Below are 25720 nucleotides of genomic sequence, written 5' to 3'. Positions count from 1 at the left end.
AACTTATAGATGGTTAGCTCAAATTCTTTGAAACCTTTGGACTCAGCTTGATCACTTTGAACTTCATAATTCTAATTTATCCATCATTTTCTATCTGTGTAATTAACCCCTACAAGAATTACATGATCGCTTCTTTGGAAAGTTGAATGAACTAGACTATAGTAAAAATGTTATTTACATATCCACAACACATAGCAGTCAGTGATTGCCAATCACTCATAGTACTGGGAAATAAGATGAACAAAAAAAAAAACTCAATTCAAAATCAGTGCAAAGCAATTAAGTGGTGAGAATTGGAGGCAGTAATTTAGACTTGGATCCAAGAAGTTTAGCCTTTGTGTCTAGGAAGAATTCTAGCCATTAGGGTCGCTAGTCAGAAGCCATCCTACTTGCCAACCTGGTACAAGCCATCTCTTTGATATGAACCCTAGTGTGAGAACAGGCACTATTGATCCAAATACTCCCATTGGCACAAATGGATTAGTTCCAAAAGTGAGATATGATAAACTTTATCTGCAACCACCAGAATGTCCAGCTTTCTTACTGTCCCTGCAATCTAAAATTCAGAAAATCAACCACCACTAACATTAACACCCTAATTACAAAAAAATAAATAAATAAGTTTTACTTATGAAAACTCACGCTTATTGCAGAAATGTTTCTAAACCATTAAATCCACCATTGTGTTACATGTAAGTAACAAGATCATACAAGAGTCTAGCAAAATAAACTAAAATTTAATCGTTGTTTCGCCACTAAAAGCTTAGTCATTCTTATTATGAACATATATAGACATTTTGATATTCTTAAAACAAATTTGACTCTACTTCCAAATAGACATTGGCTCAAATGATAAAGAAATCAGGTAAGGAGGTAAATTTTTAATGCTATTTTTTGAGTCGATTGTAGTTAATATATTAAAGTTCAATACCCTCGCTAATAACCTCCATGTATCCAAGAATTTTGATCAAGCTCAAATATGTAGTCTAAATTGTATTCATGACTCCATTGTCCTTGCCTCCCTAGTCTAAAGTGCATGTCTGAGACAAAATAGATATATAAGCATGAAGGGGACACATTCATAAAGCCAACAATAGTATCTCTTTCAAAAAAAAAAAAAGTAACTTCAAGCAATAATCACATATTAAACTCAATGGGGTCATTAAGAGCATTCTATACTTTTAGGGTAATAGCCTTAGATAATTAAGAAAGAGAGCATGGGATATAAATGCCCGTACCTTGTCTGTAACTAAATTTCTATTTCAATAAGCATCCTTAGTATTATGCACACAAATGACTAATCTGGATGAAGCCAAATACGGTGATGGAGTGGAGGCTGTAAGCCTTTGAAGTCACTCGATTATCATATTCTCAACACCACTCCTACTCCAATCTATATCACCATCCTCATTTTCTTCTTGTAGCACATTTGCATTATAGTGTAAATTTTCTTCTTCTTGGTATGGCTCTTCTTCATCTTGGTATGGCTCTTCTTCATTTGATGGCATTTCATAAAGGTTTCGTGGTTTGGTTTCAATCACAACATTCCATGTGGGATCTTTTATTCCATTAACATAGTAAACTTGAGTTGCTTGACATGCTAATACAAATGGCTCTACGGTTTTCAACTTTCGTGATGTATTAACAATGGTGGTTCCATGCCGATCTCTCTTATAGCCAATTCCTTCACGAGATACATCATACCAATCACATTTAAACAACACAACTTTGTTCCCTTCAGTATATTGAAGTTCAACAATGTCTGTTAGTTGTCCATAATAAGGCACATTGCAGCTTTGATCCTCCCCTCTCACCATAACTCCATTATTTTGTGTTCTTTTACTTTCATCACATTGATTTGTATGAAATCTGAACCCATTAACATTGTAACCTCGATAAAAAATAGCCCTTTTCTCAGGGCCCCGAGCTAATGAAAGCATATGCCCATCAACTTGCCTTGTATTATATAAGTTGGTGATCTACAATAAAACCTAAATAAAGTTAAACTCAAGTTGTAGTAGTTAAAGAATAAACAAACATACATTTTCAAAATAAATTACTCTCTTACTCTTTTTTCAAACCACGCAATAAATTCTTGTCTATGCACCCTGTCAATGTCGAGAACACCAGCATTTGTAAGGATGTTCTTATGTTCTCTACACACAGTTAAATATCCTAATCAGTTTTAATATCATATCATGAGAATATCAAAGAAGTAATTTTTGTGAAGATCATCTTACTCAACAAATCGGTCAGCATCAACACAATTTTGAAGGACATAAAATGTTGCTGCATTGTGAAGATCATCGTTCAACTCACACCTTATCGCTTTCCCTAAATGTCGTCCAGGTGTTGAGAATATGGACAATTGAGAGGTATTTGCACATGCGGAAGTACCTCCATCATAATTTCGCTCTACCCGATTAAATTTGGTTTCTATTCCATGTAAATAGCGAGAACAAAATGTAAGACATTCATCTGCTAAATACTTTTCTGCAATAGACCCTTCTGCCTGTGCCTTATTACGGACATAATTCTTAAGCTTGTGCAAATACCTATATTTGAAGGCATAATATGAAATTTTATCAAAAACAAAATACTAGTGTGCAATTGTAATTTAGATTATAATGAAATTTTGTAAACTTTACCTCTCAACTGGGTACATCCATCTGTATTGCACTTTGGACACGCAACTTTAGCTTCCCATGATAGGTGAATGGCCAAGTGAACCATTACATCAAAGAAAGAAGGTGGAAAAATTTGTTCTAATTTACAGAGGGTTATTGCAATTTGGGTTTCAAGACGATCCAAATCATCCATTCGTAACACTTTGGAACACAATTCTTTGAAAAAGTTACTTAACTCAGTCAAAGCATCAGATACTTTTTTAGGTAAAAAGTCACGCACTGCAAGTGGGAGTAATCTTTCTAGGAAAACATGACAATCATGAGTCTTCATACCAGAAAATTTTCTCTCCTCAATATTCACACATCGAGATAAGTTTGCAGAGTAGCCATCTGGAAATTTAAGATTTTTTGCCCATAAGCATATGGCCCTTTTCTCATCATTTGATAGTGTATAGCAAGCTGGGGGTAGCTCTATCTTCCCATTAACCTCTATGGGGTGGAGCGTATGTCGTATGCCCATTTCTTTTAGATCAAGACGAGTGCTTAAAGAATCCTTCGTTTTATCTTTAATATTCATAATTGTCCCAATCACACTGTCAAATATATTTTTTTCAACATGCATCACATCCAAATTGTGACGTAACAAAAGTGTTCTCCAATATGGCAATTCAAAAAAAATGCTATGCTTCTTCCAATTATGAAACTGCCCATGCCCTTCTAGAAATTGCTTTTTCTGGCCTTTCCCAAATATAATTGGCTTTAATGGAAGAATTTGTTTTAACACATCATTACCAGATAACCGTTTGGGTGCTGTCTTCCTTTCTTTTTTACCATTAAATTGTGACTTCATATTACGCCATTTGTGGTCTAAGGCCAAAAAACGACGATGTCCCATATAGCATATCTTATGTCCATTTCGTAACCTGCAATGAGTAGTCTCACTATGACAACAAGGACATGCCAAATTTCCCTTTGTACTCCAACCGGAAATAACAGCATATGCAGGGAAGTCATGGATAGTCCATAACACTGCTGCTCTCATTTGAAAGTTCTCCTTTGCTGAAGCATCATATGCACACACCCCATCTTCCCATAATTCTTTCAGCTCATCAATCAACGGCCTCAAGAATACATCAATGTCATTCCCAGGACCCTTTGGGCCTGGTATAAGTAATGACATCAATGAGTAAGGCTCCTTCATGCACATCCAAGGGGGAAGATTATATGGAAATAAGATAATAGGCCAGACACTGTATTTAATATTCATATTTCCAAATGGGTTAAACCCATCTGTAGCTAGTCCAAGCCTAACATTACGGGGATCCATTGCGAATGACTCATGAATTTGGTCAAATTTTTTCCAAGCTTCACAATCTGCTGGATGTCGTAACACTCCATCATTAACACGTTTTTCATGGTGCCATTTCATATCCGCAGCAGTCTTTGTTGACATAAACAATCGTTGTAGCCTTGATTTAAGTGGAAAATACCGCAAAACCTTCCATGGTACCTTTTTATTTTTCCCTTTACCACCCTTATTTGGCTGCCATCTTGAAAGTTTACAAACTGGACATTGAGTCGCTTCTGAATACTCCTTATAATAAAGTGCACAATCATCTTTGCACGCATCTATCTTCTCATAATGGAGGCCTAGATCGTTGACTATTTTTTTTGCCTCATAGTTCGAGCTAGGTAGTCTCTCACACATAGGAAATGCATCCTTTAACAGCTCCATCAACATACTAAAGGACTTGTTGCTCCATGATGATATGCACTTTATGTGCAATAACTTGACTATGAAGGACAAGCTTGAATACTTTTCACAATCTGGATACAAAGGTTGTTTAACTGCTTCCAACAATCTATAAAATTTCTTTGCATCTCCATTTGGCTCTTGTGGTTCATTTCCACTTGATTCCTTGTCACGCACCACTTGTGGATAAGCATCCTTGATCATATCAAACATATCACCATATAGCATACCATCATCATCATCACCTTCCACTTCACTATCACCTTCCTCTTCACTATCACCTTCCCCATGAAGGTACCAAGTACTATAATCTCTCCTTATACCCCTAAATAAAAGATGATACTGGACCTCATCTCGAGTCCTACGATACCTATTGCTACAATCAATACACGGACAGTTGATTTTCATATCTCCATCTATTGAATGTTTAAATGCATAATCAAGAAAGTTTTCAACTCCATTAATATACTCAGTGCACGATCTAGTAGAAAGATGCATCCAAGATTTATCAACCGTCATTTTATCTACACCATTTAAAGCATTGTATTAATCATTACTAACATTGATGGTGCTGATAGTAAATCTGCATACGTCAATTTTAAACAAACATGAACGTTTCATACCAAATTGGAACAAAAACCACACTCTTTACCGCTTCTCCAACAAAGCTTCTGCAAACAATATCAAGGCCTGCAAATTGCAAAGAAAATCAATGGCCATGCTTCATAAAAAAAGCATAAAAAAGCATAAACACAACAGACACCTTTCATAAAAAAGCATAAACAAAACTAAACAAAAATCACCTCAAAATTAATTGGGATGTAATTAGTACATACTGCAACTTGGTCTTCCAATTGAAAATAGTTTTGAGTACAAACTTTGAACGGGAGAGTAAGGATTCACCTATATTAATCCCGTAACCTTAATAGCCAACAAGGCACTCTTGCTTTGCATGATTATCTAAAGCTTGGAACAACTCAAATTATCATAGCAAATTAGGGTAATCTTATAGATTTAATTCGCCATTAGCCAATTTTTCTATTTACTTAAAACAACAAAAGCTCAACACTCACATAATATAATTCATGATATGCCATTTGGTTTCCCTCCACTCTTTTCAGAAACACAGGGCACTGGAAACTTATCAAAGTGGAAAGACACCTACAAAGTCCATAAATAGTAGGCTACAATAAACTATTATTATTTTATAGACACATAACTCCTAATATCTAACAAATTTGAAGAAACCAACTCAACATATATTTACTAATAACTTATTTATAAGAAGATGGCCAAAACAATTGATCACCTGCTCTTACGTTGTTGCTCTTAGCTAAAATATTTGTTTCAATTCAACAAATTTCTAAAAATCGTTCTTCTGTTCAGATTAAAGAAAGAATAAGGAACTATAGTTTCAAAACATATCAGAGCACCAATTTTAAGTACCAAGGCTGCAATTACAACTAGGACATGTAAAAAATTGCAGAGTCATTAGCAGAAACAATTTTTTCAATTGCATTCCCCACTGAACCATCCCAACTTTCATGAACCAACAACTGCCTACAATAAAACAAGTATGAACATATTGAGATATTTTGTATTCATTCATGTTCGGTAAGTTCAGGTTCAGATATTGGTAAAGCATACACAGTGAAAACCATATTATATTAATATAAAAGCAAAATAAAATCAAACTAAATTCATCAAAAGCCTTTCCAATTTTAACTGTGACAAATAAAAAAAATTCTCTCGGGTCCAATAACTACTTTCTCTGAAATCATAAAAGACTCACCGGCGCCGTTTGGAGAGAGAAGAGCGAGAGACGAAGGTGGTGGTGGTGTGTAAGTGTAACAGGGAAAGATAGAAGAAGGAGGAAAGTGATTGGGATAATGGAGAAGAACTGAGTTAGGCTATGGCGTGAGGAGTTGAGAATTTGGTAGAGAGATCTTTCGCCGCTTTTCTCTTCTGCTTGTTTTGGGTGTCTTGCCGCGCAGCTTCTTGTTGTTAGCTGGAGTGAGTTCGGAGGGTTAGAGGGAAAAGTGAAAAAATTTAGAGGGAAAGGGGAATTGTGTTCCAGGGCTGGCTGAATAGTATAATCAAATAATCAATAGATGTAGTGGCCTAGAGCCCTTAGTAAGAAAAAATGCTCTCATATTTTAATCAATAAATAAAATAATATTTTTGTTATCAAATAAAAAATAAACAAAAAAGAAAAAAAATGTTACGTTTATAATATTTTTTACAATATTTTTATAATAAATGTTAAATAATAAGTTGTTATAGCCTGTTATTGATGGCAAAAAGATAATTATAGTGGTCTTTTCAAATAGAAAACAATAAATAACTTAAAACCTAGGATTTGTTGTGAAAAATATTTTGAATGTTGCACTTCTAAAAAATAAAATAATAATAAGAGTTGAGTTATCAAATTTTTACTTGTTTTCATCTAGGTCTACCATTAATCCCACTTTTTTACTAATCACTATCAATCGTCACGTCAACAAGTGTGAAAAGTTTTGTCAAATTTTTTGTATTTATAAAATTTCTAAAAAAATAAAAAATTATATGTTGTTCATGTTAATTAGTAGTAATTTTGTATCTGAAATAGACATGACAAAAAGAAAAAAAAAATACTATGTACATAAAGCACCTAAGTACCAAAACTAGTAATCAAATATAATCATATAAAATTATAAACAAATAAACAACTAAAAAAAAAATTGTCATGACATGAGAGAATAGAGATTCATTATTCATGACAAGACAATTCCCAACACTAGCAAGTCTAACACGTTACCCAAGGCTGTCACAACAATTCAAAAAAAAAATATCATTCAATGGTCAATGCTTACTAGCTAAACTGTAGTCCATATGAAAACAACAATAGCTAAACTGACGTGGTCAAGGCTCGCCTCCTTGGCCTGGCCATCCGAGGGTAGGGTCTACTCGACATCAACGTGGCATCCTTCACCTCAGATATGACAAGTGGCACTATTACCATATTAAATTTATGTATCCCACAACATGTACTATTCTAAACTAACATATAACCCATGTTTACACACGAGAATGTTCAATTGTGGTGGTACTATTAATGTTAAGCTTGGATTATTAAACATATAGAAAAATAGTTCAACCAAGACTTTTATATTTTGGAGTAATTAAGTTCTATAATACAATGTCAAATAAATAAATAAAAAATTTACATTTATGAAAGTTTAACGATCATTTGATTTTGTTATCTCATACTAATAATTGATAAGGAGTAGTGAAAAAACGATTAACTCCAAACCGTCCATGGTCGTCCATGCCAAAGGTCGTCCATAGGAAAGCACATGGACGACCCACAGGTGTCCAGCATGATAAACAAGACAAGCCACCAATGGTCGTCCATACCAAGGGTTGTCCATAGGAAAGCACATGGACGACCCACAGTACTTGGGAAAATTCCAAGAATAATTCCCTTACTCAAGGTGACCATGGATAATGGTTCCAAGGCACGAGTAATACCTGGGTTCACCACTGTGCCTTCCAATGAGGAGTTTAACCATCAATAACAGTTACAGAATGATGAAATATAACTCTCGTGGCGGTTGTGAAAGTTACCCTTAACTCTCTAATCTCCTAAAATACAGGGGGAGTTACAAATCTAATAACCGTTTTTGGGGCACACTATATAAACGTCCATTTAGACTAGACAAAGGTACGTTTTTTTTTAAAAAAAAATTCTTGAAAAGTGGGAACTCCAGAATTTAAGAGAAAAACTAGCTTTGGCATCGGAAGGTTCTTGGCCGGCAACCCCGGTCACCTTTGATCATTGTTATTTCTTTTTCAAGCCATCAAGACAGCTAGTAGTCCTTTGAAATCCAAAGCATCCAGCTTACTGATTATTTTTACATCATCAATAATAATAATACTAATAATAAGACATTTGAAGATATTAAAATGGTTTTTCATCATAATGTCCAAGGATTAATTATTTAAATTAGAAAAAAGAAAAACTAGATTAACACCTAATACACGTGAAAATCCAAGAGCTTACCAAAAAAAAAAAACACATGAACATCCAAGAGGGATATTTGTAAAATCACCAAATTTTATGGTCGGCCAAGCCATATGACCATTGTGTACGTGTAAGTGATTGATTGTCAACATAATTTTGGTTGCAAGTTCAATTAATTTTGAAAAAGGATTTTAAGAATAATTAAAAATAATAATTAATTATAAACATGGCCGGTTCAACAAATTTAGGAGTCTTAGTCGAAATCTTTAAGCGGAACTTTTCTTAATTATTTAAATATTAATTAGATAATATTTATTTAACTTTTAATTTTTTTTATATTTAAAATCTATTTATCATTTTCTTTGAAATATAAAATTACTAATTAAATTTTTATATTTAAGTTTCATTAACATTTCCTTTTAAAATCACTTAATCTTTTAGTAAACATTTATAATTAAAATAAAACATGATCTGTAATAGAAAAATTATTAATTTTCTGGAATAAAAAATTATTTATCACAGAACTTAACAAAGTTAATTTTAATACAAAATATATTATCCTAAACTTGTAATTTAATTAAATTAAGTATACGTGTAACTATAGTGTTGAAAATAGAAGCACTAAAAAGTAGAAGCACTCCCATAAAATAAAGAAAAAGAAAATAGAAGCACTAAAATAAAGTGGAATGCTTTATCAGTAAACGTGTAACTATTATGTTGATGTAAACGTGTAACTGTGGTCTTCACATGGGTCCTGACTTCTAATGACTCCTGCAGATTGACATGATAACTCATAGCATAGAAAAAAGTGAAATGCTTCTCCATATCTCTAGCTAATGGCTCTCTTCACTTCCTTCAATTTTCACTTCGGACTCAAGTCTCCAGAGGTCAGATTGAGTGCTTTGCATCCGTGGTCATGGGCCTCATGGCTTCCTCCCCTTTACACGCTTCCTCACCTCTTCACTCCTTCAGTCTTAGTTCTCTACTAGGTTCTCTCAAACTCTCTCCAAACTCTTAACATACCACAACTCTTAACCTATCATGTGTGTCTTTGGCACAAGAGTCACCAATCCCAGCCAACATCTCCAAACATTTCAAACCATACCATACAAACTCATGCGGCTTCACATCCTTCAAATCAAAAGCCTACAATTTTTTTTTCCAAAAAATTTCCCAATTCAAAAAAAAAAAGTTCACAACCTGTTCGACAAAATGCCTCACAGAAACAAACAAACTCTATTTTGCATTTTTCCCATTCCTGTTCTTCGGCAATCAATTGATGCAGCCTCTATTTTACATTTCAAACCATACCTTGTCGATTCTCCTTACACATCTTGGGTCGTGCCTGCAAGGTCTGTCTCAATCTCACTTCTCTATATCTAGGATTTTTAAATTTTTATTTTTTATTTTTTATTTCTTTACTATTCAGTGTTATTGGCCTATTTGCTGTGTCTTCAAGATATTCTGGATCGTTTCATACGGTCAAGAAAACAAAACCCATTACTTCAAATAGAGCAAAATGTGAAAAAGATTGCTACCTTTTTTTTTTTTTTTTTTTCTTTTCTTTTCTTTTGGAGGTTAACTTTATTTCCTTTTGTTAGGGTTGCTGAGAAAATGTACACAAGTCCTGGAAAGAAAGTTTAGATCTTTCTGTTTTTTACCTTGCTTCCTTTTTGATTTTATAGAAAAGAATGTGAGAAGTGGTTGTATTAGGTTCACTGCAGTATATCATTTGCTAGAATCAAACTTTCTACACGGATATAAAAAATAGAATTTCTCCTATTTTTGGTTATGAGGTCCTCAGATTGTTTATTCCTTTTATAAAAAATAGAATTTCTTTTTTTCAATATCTAATTTATGGTTTAAATTTTATTTTTAATGGGTTTTGTATATGGTTATAAGATCTTTGAATAAGCTTTCAAATATTTCCTAAAATATTTCCTTCTTTGATTTTTATTTATTTTTTATTTTTCTCTTTGCCGCTACTTCACATAAGTTTCACTCTTTGCCGCCACTTTGTGCTAAAAATTCCCGCACAAATCCTACTATATATTTCCTGTTTTTTGCTAGGCCTCCGGTTCATCACAGAGAGGCTAAGAACGAAACCAAAGACAAGGGTGTCAGGTACTGATTTATCCCCTCCAGTTTTATTCCTTGCGCCTCTGATTTCTCTCTCTCTCTCTCTCTCTCTCTCTCTCTCTCTCTCTCTCTTCCTAATTTCATATTTCTGTTTTCCATTGGCAGATTTGCTCAATCTTTTATAGCTTTTGGTGATCCATCAGTCAAAGGTACACGCCTAAAATTACTCATTTCTTTATAAGATAAGTTTGAAAGATTGTGGAATTCCGTGTTATAAACCACATGAGTTTGAGAAAAGACTCTTAAATCAATCATGTCATTGACAAAGAAGATATCCTAGTTCAATAGGAATTGAGATGCTGTTCAATTGAACTGTTTTGCCACTTTCTTTTCCATGTTGGATGTACTTTGGACCATGGTCAATTTTCCACCGTGTTTAGCACTCTCCAAGATTTATTTATTTATTTTTCCGCTCTCTTTGTCACTTTGCTTCTTTTTTTTTTTTTTTTTTTTTGCCTATTTCCACATTGAATGCACCGAATAGGCTGTCTTTTTTACAGGCTTGCGTCTAGCTCAATGTGTCACCAATGTGTAGCTTGTATTTGAACTTTGAATAAACTAATGTATTACTGAATCAATCTTAAGGATTGCTGTGATAGAAAAGTTCGTTTGGTTTATTTTATAGTTATAGGCATATAATACTGTCCTAGTTTATAGGATTCCAGTTTTATAGGTATATAATAGTGCAATTGCAGTCAATTGCCGTATGGATCATAAAAAAAAAAACATAAAAAAAACAGGTTGTATGGAACACAAAATATGTGATAGTTAATAGGAGCCGTGAAACACACAATATTGCAGCTTTTTTTTTTTTTTTTTTTGAATTCTGTGATGTCTTTTTGTATTGTAATGAATTTCTTAACAAGGTGATTTCATATAATAAGCTATCCTTGTGCAGCAAATATGCAATGGTTTAAGTTTGTTCTTCCAGTCAACAGTTTATACAAATTGTATCCAGAATTTAATGTCAATATATCCATTTTATTTTCTGTATTTGTTGATTTGGTGGTTTGGCACTTGTTCTGAGGTTGTTCCTCAGTTGTTTCCATGTTCCATTGTATTATAGTAGATGAAAGGAAACAATTCAATTGATGATGATAACCTTTGGACACCACAACTTGAGAAACTATTTATTGATTAAAGTGTTGTCAATTAAAATTTTCTGTTTTAATTTATCAATGTGATAGGATGATGAGCATGTATTTAGATTTGGAAAAATTGTTAGTTATATTTTTTTTCACAGTAATGTCATTGAAGTAAAAACTTTGTGAGTTAGGTAGAGCTGTGTTTCATGTGTAATTTCACATTAATATCCATAAATGCTAGTGTTCTTTATTTTTTGTGATCACATTAACATATTTATATTCTACTTTCATTGTGTTGTTTATGGAAACAATTCAATTGATGATGATAACCTTTGGATTCCACAACTTGAGAAACTATTTATTGATTAAAGTGTTGTCAATTAAAATTTTATGTTTTAATTTATCAATGTGATAGGATGATGAGCATGTATTTCGATTTGAAAAATTTGTTAGTTATATTTCTCTTCACAGTAATGTCATTGAAGTAAAAGCTTTGTGAGTTAGGTAGAGCTGTGTTTCATGTGTAATTTCACATTAATATCCATAACTGCTAGTGTTCTTTATTTTTTGTGATCACATTAACATATTTATATTCTACTTTCATTGTGTTGTTTACAAATGTTAGTTTTTCTAATAGTAGGTAGGCATGGCAAGGAAAGTTAAGAGGAAAGGTAAAGGCATTAGTGAGTCTCAAGACTCTCAAGTACAAGAAGCTCAGTTAACTAGGCCTTCCTTAGATCATAATGAAGTTTGTGAGCAGGAGCTCTCACAAATTCTACGCCCTTCATCTGAGCCTCAAACTGATGAAGGAGCACCTCAGGCCTCTAATTCCATTATAATAGGTAGTATTTACATTATATACCTTTTTTTTTTATCGCATTTACTTATATTCATAATTTATGTTGTGATTTGGTTGCACCTTCATAATTTTTAATAGTATTTGTTTTATCAATAGGTACTAATGTTGGAAAAAAGAGGGGTCGAGGAAAGGCTAAAGGCATCAATGCTGGAGATGGTGAAATAGAGGTTGAGATTTATGATGGCAAGTGAGTGACTTATTGCTATGTTGGTTTATTGAAATTAATTATGGTATCATAGCTATAAGATATTGTTAACATGTTTGATTTCAATTTTCAGAATTATTACACCAAAAGCCACTCGAGAGATTACCATTCTTTTTCACCAAAAACTTAATGGAGCTTGGACAAATTTTACAGAATACCCAAATTCTGAGCTAGAGACTTTATATGCTCGATACAAAGCTCAACGCTTTAAGCATAAACAGCCAGATGAGGAAGTCAAGAAAGCGTTTGTAGAATCAGTGAAACACCGCTATTCTGATTGGATGTTTCGCATAAGAAATCCTATTTTTCAGAAGTACGAAAAGAAAGAAGATCGTTACAAGAATGGTCCTTCTTTCATTCCTACCACTTTTTGGAAAGAGATGGTGGATAAATGGATGGTGAAAGATTGGGGGGTGAGTGTAAATGGAATACATGTCATAAATTCTCTTACTCTCTCTCTAACCATTATTTGTTAATATTTTCATAGAAACTAATATTCTAGTGTATGAATTTTGATTGCAGGAGACAAGTTTGACAAATAAGGGCAACAGAAATAAGTCTAAAATTTTCTCCACTACAGGTTCCGTACCAATGGCCAAGTACAGATATGAAATGGTATATTATATTATCATCAAATAGTTTTACATTTTACTGTGTTTTTACATAGTTTAATAACTTTACTAATGTTTTTTTTTTCTTTTAAATATTGCAGTATCTTGAGACGGGCTCTGAGCCTAGCCCCATTGATTGCTTTAAGAAATTTCACACAAAAAAGAATGGCAAAGAATGGGCAACTGATCATGCTAAGACATTATATGTATGCAACTTAGACCAAAATTTTAATTTTGTTATCAACTCTAGTTTTTTTGTTGTTTTCATTATCCACGTGGTTTTTATTTATGTGTAGGAAAAAATGGATGCCATAAAGGCCAAAGCTGTTTCTGAAGGTACTAAGACAAATGATTATCAGATCTTTCGTGAAGTGGTTGGTGAACCAAGTCATGGTCGTATTCTTGGCATGGGAATAGGTATTAAGGCTAAGGATGTGTACGGCTTAACTTCATCTGGTAAAGGTTGTAGCAAACGTTGCAGAGAAGATTTTACAAAAGAAAAAGAAGATTTGGAGGCACGTCTTAGAGAGGAAATGGATTCCAAACTTGCAAAAGTTGTGGAGAAGCTTGAGGAGAAGTTTGCACAAAAGTTGCAGTCGATGGGCATACCACAACAATCTGACATAGATCCAGCTACCACGGTACAATCTCAAACTTATGCTTTTGCCTTTTGGATCTTTTACAACTTTCTATTGGTTTGTTGTGGTTTACAACTCGCATCTATTATAATATTATATTATTTAATATTTAGTTTTGATAAATGATAATACGACTATGACACTATTTACTGTTTTGACAGTTGTGTATAGGTTTTGTATGTCATATGTGTTTTGTGGTTTATGTTTTACACCATTGTTATATTATTTTAATTTATATTTAGTTTTGATAGTGGTTTAAGTAATCAAATTAAGTTATTGTTATTGTTAAATTAAAAAAAAAAGTTACATTAAGCGATTTAGGGATACTAGAACCGGTAACTGCTCTTATGGTCGCTTTATGCCTTCATAAGCAATGAATAGCAAACCTGACTTTTTTATCTGTCTCGGAACCTCTTTGCTAAATAGGTTAGTTGCAATACTGCTTTCTTTGCATATAGCTTATTCGAGACCATATATATGGAATTTATTGTTGTTTATGATATATTATTATATGATTAGATTTGATATGGTATATGTGTACTTATTTATTGAAGCATTGATACAAATACAAATTCACTTTAATTGTTTCATTTGAACTCATGTTTAATGTTTATTTATTTATTTTTTAGGATGGTACTAGCAGAGATGAAGAGCACAACTCAAACAATAACATAGAGGTTGAAAACAACTTGGAGAGTGACTCAGAGGAAGACTAATATAGATCTTGTCATAGAATAGTTTAAGTTTAAAACAATGTTTAATTTCAGGATTTCTTTGGATATTTTATATTTTAAAGTTTGAACTTATATGAATTTTTATCTTTCAATGGATCAATTTTTAGTAATTATTGGACTATTTTATCAATTTTTAGTAATTATTTTACTATTGTAACATGATGGTTAAACAAAAATGATATAAAATAAATAAATAATAAAATATTTCAAAAATTATAAAAAATATTACCATCGATGACATAAAAACTTGGTCATAAATAATTTTATAGTGAGGACAAAGTCCCTCGCAATTAATAGAATAGCGACACTCTTTAACCTCTTGCGAGGGGGTTAAAAATCCTTCGCAAATAAATTTTAGCGACATTATTTGTCTCGTCGTTAATTTGAAATTTGCTGATAACTAATTGCGAGGGTATAAAGGTCCTCACAAGTAGTTATTAACGACGACTGTTTTCCCTCGCTAAAACTAAGTTGCGAGGGGTTAAAAGTCATCACAAATAAATTTTAGCGATGCCATTATTGTGAGGGTATAAAGGTTCTCACAAATATTTATTAACGATGACTGCTTTCCCTCGCTAAAAATAAGTTGCGAGGGGTTAAAAGCTCTCACAAATAAATTTTAGCGATGCCATTATTGCGAGGGTATAAATGTCCTCACAAATATTTATTAACGACAACTGCTTCCCCTCGCAAAAAATAAGTTTCGAGGGATTAAAATCCCTCACAAACAAATTTTAGCGATGCCATTATTTGTCATTAAAAAGTATTTCGTCAATTTAGAATTCGCAAATAACTAATTGCGAGGGTATAAAGGTCCTCACAAATAGTTGTTAACGACGATTGTTTTCCCTCGCTAAAAATAAGTCGTCGACTTTTCTCGTCGTTTGGTAATATATTTGTGAAGGCAAATTTGTTCAGTAGCGACGGTGGATTGCCTTCGTAAATTATTTATTTGCGAAGGTATGGTCGCAAAATCTCTTTTAGCAACAAGAGCAAATACGACGGCCTTCGAGGGCTATATGCCCTCGCTAATAACCTTTTACGACGATATTTGAATTTTTGCGAGGGCATATGGTCCTCGCTAGTAGACTCTTTTTTTGTAGTGCATGTTGGATCATTATTTTGAATCCAAACTGACCTGATAATTCTCGGAAACATGATCACAACTTATTGGGTTGGGTTGCAGTGAAGGATTGTTGAGGTCCTTTGGTTTTGCATATATTTCTTGTACCAAAGAATCCACAAGCAAGCAAATCTGCATTGAGGGGCATCAAACCCTACTGAGTGTATCTTGTTTTGTCTTCCAATACCTAGGGTAGACATTTTCCTTACACCTGGATAGGTTTTTACCTATATTACATTGCTACTATTCTATGTATTAAGGTTATTTTTGTAATTTTCTTGAGTCTAGATTTTAGGAGATCCTATTTATCTTATATTTCTTTTCTTTGGGTTTGAGTTAGTCTTGTATTACTTATTACTTGGTTTTTATTTTACTAGTCAAACTAAGAATCTTATTACTAGGTTTTTTGTTTTTAGTCAAACTAGGAGTCTTAATTCTACTTGTGCAAGAAAGAGTCCTACATATTTGTACAGATTGTACTTGAAGAGTATATGGATTGATTTCTAAAAATACTGAGTGTGTTTAGGATTGAGACATGGCCTATAAAAAAAAAGGATGGAGACATGTTGGCATTAATTTTCTTTTTTTCATCTACTTCTCGAGATACTTTTCACAGATAGTGTTAATAGAACTCAATAAATTTCTGGCCCTTCATACTTACAAGCCAAAGTCAAATCATTCCTCATCTTTGGAAAGACTTGGAAACCCTTAAACTTTACATACTTATTCTATCAAATAGGCATAAAAAAATTTACCAAACTAAAGCCAATTTTGTGTCGTAAAACTTTCTTTAACAAATGTAAACCCTATATTCACAAATCATTATAAACCTGAACCCACCACAAGCATATGTAGGCAAATTCTCCAATTTCTCGTGTCACTGTTAAAGAAGTTAATTAGATTACTTGCATCTAGCTTTCCTAAATTCTGGATTGTGGTTTGTAGAATGTAGAAGAGAGTGGAAACATGGTATGCCACTTGCACTTGCACAGAATGTGATTTAATGGGTCTAGACCTTTTTGCAGCTCATATAAATTGTTAATTTGAAGGTAAAATCCCTTAAGGAATAACTTATAATAAACAAGAAGTGTGTAGTTTAAAGTTTGAATATTGAATCCGTGAATAGTTGTTGAATTACAATTTCCATGCTCTTGCTGGATTTGTTTATTCTGTGCTTTAGATGCCCCTCTTTGAATCTTGACCACACCCTGTTTTGTTGGGCTGCATTCAATGGGTTATTGAGGTCTTTTCCTTAAACGAAAAAAGGACCTTTCTTTTCTTTTTTGGCTTTTAGACTTATAACATAGGAACTCCACTTTTTTTATATTAAAAAAAAAGAAGAGGGATCTTGATAGTTATTGCACTTGGTTGACCCCCTAATGGAATTTTTGTAGATTTATTCATAAATTTTCTGAAGTTTTCGTGTCTAAAACTTTGTGTCCATGAGTTATATCTCAAGCGGTACTTTATTTTTTCATTATTATGATATGGAGGGTGAGGTTTTGGGTTCAAGACTCATAGAGTGTGTGTAAATTACCAATTAAAAATCAAATAAACATGACTCACATGTCTGTTTTTTCAACCTATCATTGCATGAGAGTTAGTAAATATATATATTTTTATATTAAAGTGACATGTTTTGTTCTTGTAAAAGTAGCAATGAATTTTTTTTAATTCTTTTAATGAGTAATAATTAATTTTAGCAGAAGAAGCGCATAAGGGGTGCAACCCTTGTACGCAAGGCATATACAAGAGGAGAACCCTTTAAAAAAAAAATCTAGAAGTCAAAAAGATCTAAAATTAGCAAGAAATATATATATATATATATATATATATATGAAAAGTGAATTATGGTCATCATCCACAGATATAGTGTACCTAGAAATTAATAAAGGTTTCAGCTTATCTATAGATATCTCTCTCCCCTGAAAATAAGGCACAACCTTTCCTACGAATGCATTTCATCCTTCCATACTTCATTGCCATCTTGTTTACTGAACTATTCCTCCCAACATGCTTGGTAACACTGCCACCGTCTTTGGGATCATCCAATTTAACCCTAAATAAATGAACTTATGATATGAATAGATTTAGGCAAGTGTGTAATTAGTGCAAGGACACAATAAAACCATAATCTTGCATGAAAATTGTGTTCCTAACTTTTTCTTTTGAACTTTTATGAGAGATTGATTTTTCCCCCTTCATTATAGAAAAGATGAAACATTATTCTGGTTTATCTTATTTGCAATTTGCATTTATCTTTTTGCACCACATATTCCACAAGGAAGCTACTATCCTGAGGATCTATCTCAAGGGGCATCAAACCCTACTGAATCCTGACAATTTTATTTAGTTACAATACTTGGGGTAGAAGTTTTCTTCCCACTTTGGTAGTTTTTCCCTGAACTGGTGTTGGATTCTCATATAGTATGAGATGAAATGACTTGTGAACAAGGTAGGCCTATTAACTTTTAGTTAGACTTGTGCTATGATGTATACAGTATACATGCAATAACATCTGGATTGAAAATTTGGATTTGGGTCACATTATTGTTGCACACTGACTTGTGAATTATTGGATTAGCTAGTCCCTCTCTAACCCATAGTTTTTAGAAACCCATCCAGGACTTGTCTTGTCTTTTTGAATGTTAGTCATATAAAACCATAGTTCATATTCTCTCTCTCTCTCTCTAAAAAAAGTTGTGGGATGGGGATAATATCTATCTACACTTGGTTTCAACCTCTAAATGAAATTGTTATATTTTTTATGTCTAAATTTTATGAAGTTGTCATTGCTAATACCTTTTGTCCACATCAAGATATGACTCACATGTCAGTTTCCCCTTATTAAAGGCCCACATTTGCTCCAGTAGATGTAGCAATGAACTCGTGAATTGAAAATATTTAGGCTACCACCGCGCATCTTTGGTACAGTGGTCACTTCACAAGTATAAATGCTTGTGAGGTGCAGGAGTAAGGGTCAGGGTTCAAGTCTCCAAGAGGGAGTTTCACACACATATACACTTAGATTAGGCTAGAGTAGAAATTCTATTTTGTATCAAAAAAGAAAACATTTAGGCTAGTGTGAATTTAATGCAAAGGCACAATAAGACTTTAATTTTGCCTAACAATTGTTTTCACTTGTTTGTAAACTTGTATAATAAGTTGATTTCTTGTTTTATCTTTTATTTTTTATGGGAAAAGATGAAACCTTGCTCCTTTGTGGGGATTTTTTTTTTTTTGGCACTGCATAATCCAAAAACAAGCTACTATGTTAGGGATATTGAGGGCTTCGGAACCTCCTGAGTGCTGATGATTGGGGATATTGAGGGCTTCAATTTGAAATCCTTACAAGCTACTATGTTGGGTAGACTTATTTTTCCCACTTTGACGGTTTTACTCTAAATTAGTTGGTTATGTATTTTTTATGTAGAACTAGCTGCGAATCCGCATGTTGCGCATAATGATTATTTTTATGGTAGTTTTATTATTATTTTTTTACAATTTAAACTAATTTAATAAGAAGTAATGTATTTCGTAATCATATTTTTATTTATTACAAGAATAATCATACATGTAATATAGGAACAATCATAAATCATAAGTATAAATTTTGTCGTACCAAAATTAAAACAGTGCAATTTTTTGTTAAAGAATATATTCACTTTTTTTTTTTATAAAAGTTATTGTAGGGGTATTGGGCCCAGTAATTTATGAAGGACGGCCCAACGAAGTCTTTTGGGCTAGAAACCCAAATCCGAAAACATCAAAATGATCATGGAGTATTTAAATGTCCCAAAACGTCCGAGGAGTAGATTTGTCCTCGGAATGTTAAGCCGAGGATACACAGTATACGTGGAGGACAATAGAAAGAGCGGTGGAATGTCTAAAGTAAAGCTGCTACCACCGCCCATATATTAAAAGCTCTGTCATTGATACGCTGACTGTATAGATGGAAGGATGGGACCTGAGCATAGAGCTTGGAACTTGGTCCCTAATCCCAGCGGGCTTTAGGGAAGAATGGATGGGACAAGTATTCAAAAATCAGGATTGCAACCATAAAGTGGAAGATGATGAAGAGAAGGAGAGGATTATAAATAGAAGGGAAGGCATACGAACCAGGGAGAGGCTTTTTGAGAAAGAAAAAGTGTATGATAATCAATATTTGTATCCAAAACTTGAGAAATACTATTATAAACTATCCTCGGAAACAGTCCGAGGAGGAATTCTCAGTCTTACTCTTTGCAAACAATTCTTTGTTTTGTTCCTTTGGGCCCAAAGCCCGTTCTTTTTTGTAATTGTCTAAAACATCCTTGAAATCTAGATTACAAACCCATCATCTACAAATTCATTGTGAAGAAAGGCCTTTCAAGCCCATTTCCTCCCAGTCGTGGTTTGGGAATTTGAATTGTGTCCTTACAATTGGCGCCGTTTGTGGGGATTTAGTCTTTAAGGAAGTTTAGGACATCATGGTAGGATCAGAACCACCACGCAGTGCAGAGTCCGTGGGCTCCCAGCGTGAGGATCACTCCTTGCATCCTGATCATGGAGAGAACCGAGAAGGAAGTGTACATACTACACACACCATCAGAAGTGCAAGTCATTCGCAAGGAGGAAGCAGAGTTCCTTATGAAAGAAATGCCAGGGCCATGCAGAAGGAGATTGACGGCCTAAAGAGGAGATTGCGTCACGAAAGGAGAAGGAGAACTCCTCCGGTCTCTGACCCCTCTTCGGAAGGATCCGAAGATGACAATTATGGGCAGAGATCCAGAACTCCCCCAGGTGAATATGTCTCTTCCGAAGAAGACAATCTGCATGGGAGGCATGGCAGAGACTACCCCCCTAGGGGCTTAGGAAATGACGCGATGGGAAGAGCGTTACACCAAATCTCCAGGTCACCCTTCGCGCGCAGATTGGAAGAAGGGAGGTTGCCTCGGCGCTTCACACAACCGGCCTTCACTCATTACAATGGTCGGACGGATTCTGTGGAGCACGTAAGCCATTTCAGCCAGAGAATGGCAGTGCATTCCAGGAATGAAACTTTGTTATGCAAAATTTTTCCTTCTAGCCTAGGGCCCGTAGCCATGAGATGGTTTGACGGCTTAAGGGCAGGCTCCATTGATTCTTTCAAAGAGCTTACTAGAGCATTCGGTTCTCGCTTTATCACGTGCAGTAGAGTTCCTCGTCCATTGGATTCTTTACTATCCATGGCCATGAGGGAAGGGGAAACCCTGAAAACGTATTCGGACAGGTATTGGGAAATGTTCAACGAAATTGATGGAGACTTTGATGATGTAGCAATAAGGACCTTCAAGGTCGGCCTACCAACGGAGCATGACTTGAGGAAATCCTTAACGAAGAAACCTGTCAAAAGCGTGCGTCGACTGATGGATCGCATCGACGAGTACAAAAGGGTTGAGGAAGATCAGCAGCAGGGAAAAGGCAAGGCGAAGGTTATCCCACAAGAAAGGAGGGATTTCAGGTCGGACAGATACAACAACAATAGGCCTGCGCGGGATTTTTCCAGGCAGGCTGGTCACATACCCCCACAAGTGGTCAACACCGTCTTCAGGGAGTCGGTGCAGTAGCTGTTGGAGAAAATAAGGCATGAGCCTTTTTTCAAATGGCCAAATAAAATGGCAGGGGACCCTTTGAGACGCAACCAAAATCTCCACTGCCATTATCACCAGGAGAGAGGTCATACCACCGAAGATTGTCGCACTTTGTGGAATCATCTGGAACAATTGGTTAAGGAGGGAAAGCTCAAGCAGTTTTTGTACCAACCCAACGGGCGAGGAAACCAATCAGGAGTGGCAAACCACGACGGTCCTTCATCCAGACCTCCTCTAGGTACTATCAATGTCATTTTTGCAGCACCTGGTAGGACTGGCTCAGCTCCTTTCAGGGTAATGTCAGTGGCTCGAACATTGGCCGAAGAGTCACGGGATCAGCCGAAAAGGATTAAGGCAAGTATCCTGCCAGTCCTAAGTTTCTCTGAAGAGGACAAGATGGGGACCATCCAGCCTCATGATGATGCCTTAGTGGTAACCCTCAGAATAGGGAACTATGATGTAAAGAGGGTAATGGTTGATCAAGGCAGTGGCGCAGATATCATGTACCCTGACCTATTTAGAGGCTTGAAACTAAGAGTTGAAGATCTCATGCCATATGACTCACCCTTGATAAGCTTCGAAGGGAGAGCTGTCGTTCCGAAAGGACAAATTAGACTGCCTGTGCAATCAGGTCCGGAGGTGGTAGACGTAGATTTCATCGTGGTCGATGCTTATTCTCCCTATACGGCTATTGTGGCGAGACCTTGGCTGCATGCGTTAGGGGCTGTTTCCTCAACCTTGCATGTCAAAGTCAAATTTCATTCTGGAGACCAGGTGGTGGAGTTACTTGGGAGTCAGTCTATGGCTCGACAGTGTGTCACGGCTGCAATTCTGCGTCGACCAGAACCAGACTCCTCGGCCTCGGCTAACGGAGAAGCGTAGCAATCAAAGTCTCTTGTCACAGCCGAGGTGGATGAAGCGGTATGTGAAGAATTGGAGAAAATTCTCATAGACAATGATCCTGAGAAGTTCTTCCAGGTTGGAGTTCAATTGCCGCAGGAAGAGAAGACAGAGCTGATTTTATTTTTAAAGAAGAATATGGATGTATTTGCTTGGAACGCGTATGAGGCCCCTGGGGTTGATCCGAACTTCATATGTCATCATTTAAAGGTCAATCCAACTGTAGTACCGAGGAGGCAACCACCTCGGAGGTCCTCTAAAGAACATTCCGAAGCCGTAAAAGAGGAAGTGCTCAAACTCAAAGAGGCAAGTGCTATCAAAGAAGTGTTTTATCCTGAATGGTTAGCCCATACGGTGGTGGTGAAAAAGAAAAATGGGAAGTGGAGAGTTTGTGTAGACTTCACAGATTTAAACAAAGCTTGCCCGAAGGACTCATTCCCAATGCCTCGGATTGATCAATTGGTTGACGCTACTGTTGGACATCCTCGGATGAGTTTTCTTGATGCTTTCCAAGGTTACCACCAGATACCCTTAGCCGTTGAGGACCAGGAGAAGACTGCATTCGTCACTCCTACAGGAAATTATCATTATAAGGTAATGCCCTTTGGTTTGAAAAACGCAGGGGCTACCTACCAAAGGATGATGACGAGAATGTTTGAGGCCCAGCTAGGAAAAACTATTAAGGTATACGTGGATGATATGGTGGTAAAGAGTAAAGAAGTTTCTGCACATCTGGAAGATCTGAGCAACACTTTTCAGAAGCTAAGAGAGTATAAATTACGGCTCAACGCCTCTAAATGCTCTTTTGGTGTGGGATCGGGCAAGTTTCTAGGATATATGGTGACTCACCGGGGGATTGAAGTGAATCCTGCTCAGGTTAAGGCAATAAACAGCTTACACCCACCTCGAAATCCTAAAGAAGTGCAAAGACTAACAGGTATGACTGCTGCTCTCAACCGATTTATATCTCGGTCCGCGGACAGATGCAGACCTTTCTTTCAATTACTGAATAAATGGAAGGGTTTTGAATGGATCGAGGAGTGCGCGATGGCTTTCCAACAGCTAAAGGAATATCTCTCGCGACCGCCAGTTATGTCTCGACCGGAAGTTGATGAAATTCTGTTTGCATATATTGCAGTGGCTAACCATGCAGTTAGTTTGGTTCTTATCCGAGATGACAATAACATCCAGAGACTGGTTTATTATGTAAGCAAATCTCTGTATGAGGCCGAGCTGAGTTATTTGCCATTGGAGAAAGCTATCTTGGCGGTGGTACATGCTACACGAAGACTTCCCCATTACTTCCAGTCTCATACGGTTGTTGTTCTTACACAACTCCCTCTTAAATCAATTCTGCGAAGTGCAGATTATATGGGAAGAATTGCCAAATGGGGAACTGTCCTAGGAGCTTTCGATATCAAGTATATGCCTCGCACCTCTATAAAGGGACAGGTCATCACGGACCTTGTGGCAGAATTTGCTGAGCCTTCGTTAGAAGACTATCAAGAAGGCGTGGGTAAAAAGTCGATAGGCATGATTTCGTGTGAAGGGCCTCCATTATGAAAAGTCCATGTTGATGGAGCAGCAAATCAGAGGGGATCGGGTATAGGGCTAGTCTTGATATCTCCAGAGGGAATTACTTTTGAGAAATCTTTGAGACTAGGATTCTCGGCCACCAACAACGAAGCAGAGTATGAGGCCGTCCTCGCAGGGATGAACATGGTTCATAAAATGGGAGGAAAGACGGTGCAAATGTTCTCAGATTCACTGTTGGTGGTAGGCCAAGTGGAAGGGAAACTAGAAGCAAGGGATTCCAGAATGCGAGAATACCTAACCCATGTCAGGTATATGTAGTCTAAATTTGAGTCTTTTTTACTATTACATGTATCCAGATGTGGCAATACCCATGCCGACTCATTAGCCACGCTCGCAACGTCCTCGGCACAAAGTCTACCACGAGTTATCCTTGTCGAAGATCTGTTGAAACCCACTGGGACGGACGGTAACTCCACTCAAATTCTCCAAATTAGGACTGGGCCTAGTTGGATGGATCAAATAGTAACATTTCTCAGAAATGACATCCTACCTGGAGAAAAGGCTGAAGCAGATAAAGTTCGCAGGAAAGCCACTCGTTTTTGGTTATCCGAGGACCAGAAATTGTACAAACGTTCCTTTTCCGGACTATATTTGTTATGCATACACCCCGAGGCAACGGAGCTACTTTTGGAAGAGTTACACGAAGAGATTTGTGGAAGTCACACAGGGGGAAGGTCTTTAGCTCACAGAGCCTTTACTCAGGGCTATTGGTGGCCAAATATGCAGAGAGAAGCACAAGATTATGCAAAGAAGTGTGACCAATGTTAAAGGTTCGCTCCAAATATACATCAACCAAGGGGAGTCCTAAATCCTCTATCTAGCCCATGGCCTTTTGCTCAATGGGGCTTGGACATTGTTGGACCCTTCCCCAAAGCAACAGGAAACAGACGGTGGCTTCTCGTGGGAACAGATTATTTCACCATATGGGTTGAAGCTGAGCCATTATCAAATATCAGAGACATGGAAGCAAAAAAGTTTGTATGGAAGAATATCGTTACCAGGTTCGGCATCCCTCATACTCTCATTTCAGATAACGGTTTACAATTTGATAGCAAAGCCTTTCGGAAATACTGCTGTGATTTGGGCATTACGAATAGATATTCCACTCCGGCTTATCCCCAAGGAAATGGGCAAGCCGAGGCTGTCAACAAAGTAATAGTGAGCGGACTCAAAAAGAGGTTGGGTGACGCCAAGGGGAGGTGGGTGGAAGAACTGCCATATGTCTTGTGGACGTATCGAACTACACCACGAAGATCCACAGGTGAAACACCCTTCACCATGACTTATGGAGCCGAGGCAGTAATACCCTTAGAAACTGGGTTCCCAACCCTGAAGAAAAGCTCCTTCATTCCAGATAGCAATGATGATCTATTAATGAGAAACTTAGACTTAGTTGAGGAACGACGAGAAAACGCCATGGTTCAACTAGCTTATTATCAACATAAGCTCAAGCAGGGGTATGATTCTCATGTGAAACTTCGACCTCTTGGACCGGGTGACTTAGTATTAAGGAAAGTCTTGGGCACGACGAAGAATCCTGCGTGGGGAAAATTGGGGCCCAACTAGGAAGGACCTTATCGTATTACTTCGGTCGCAGGAATAGGGGCCTACAATCTGGAAGATTTGGATGAACGTGTTGTACAACGTCTCTGGAATGTAAATAATCTACGAAGGTACTACTACTAAATAAAAAGGCACTTCGGCCGTTTTTTGTTGTAAACTGCATTACGTTCGTTATCTTCGCTCGTCTAAATTGATATTCTTTACCAAGTGTTAAACAGAACCTAAGTTACGTCTGGTCCTCGGATCATCTACTTTGGGAAAATTAAACATTT

General features: G+C 36.0%; 1 protein-coding gene and 1 pseudogene across 1 annotated transcript; both read left to right on the top strand.

The window, feature by feature from the left end:
* The window catches only part of LOC142627120 (uncharacterized), a 43979-nt pseudogene that overhangs the window by 7429 nt on the left and 10830 nt on the right, over window positions 1-25720 (top strand).
* LOC142629653 (uncharacterized) lies at window positions 9546-14717 on the top strand. Its single transcript, XM_075803678.1, has 10 exons — window positions 9546-9735; window positions 10454-10507; window positions 10628-10671; window positions 12245-12449; window positions 12563-12653; window positions 12745-13084; window positions 13194-13286; window positions 13384-13488; window positions 13579-13923; window positions 14550-14717. The coding sequence occupies exons 4-10, from the start codon at window positions 12254-12256 to the stop codon at window positions 14634-14636; spliced, it is 1257 nt and encodes a 418-aa protein (XP_075659793.1). The 5' UTR covers window positions 9546-9735; window positions 10454-10507; window positions 10628-10671; window positions 12245-12253; the 3' UTR covers window positions 14637-14717.

Source organism: Castanea sativa, chromosome 3, assembly GCF_040712315.1.
Source record: "Castanea sativa cultivar Marrone di Chiusa Pesio chromosome 3, ASM4071231v1".
Lineage (NCBI taxonomy): Eukaryota > Viridiplantae > Streptophyta > Magnoliopsida > Fagales > Fagaceae > Castanea > Castanea sativa.
This window is presented reverse-complemented; position numbering and strand designations above follow the sequence as displayed.

Excerpts from the sequence above, each read along its gene's own strand:
- LOC142629653 (XM_075803678.1), top strand. The coding sequence starts at position 12,254 with ATGGCAAGGAAAGTTAAGAGGAAAGGTAAAGGCATTAGTGAGTCTCAA. Across the intron at positions 12,654-12,744 it reads GTTGAGATTTATGATGGCAA|AATTATTACACCAAAAGCCA; the intron begins GTGAGTGACTTA and ends TTCAATTTTCAG. Across the intron at positions 13,085-13,193 it reads GGATGGTGAAAGATTGGGGG|GAGACAAGTTTGACAAATAA; the intron begins GTGAGTGTAAAT and ends TTTTGATTGCAG.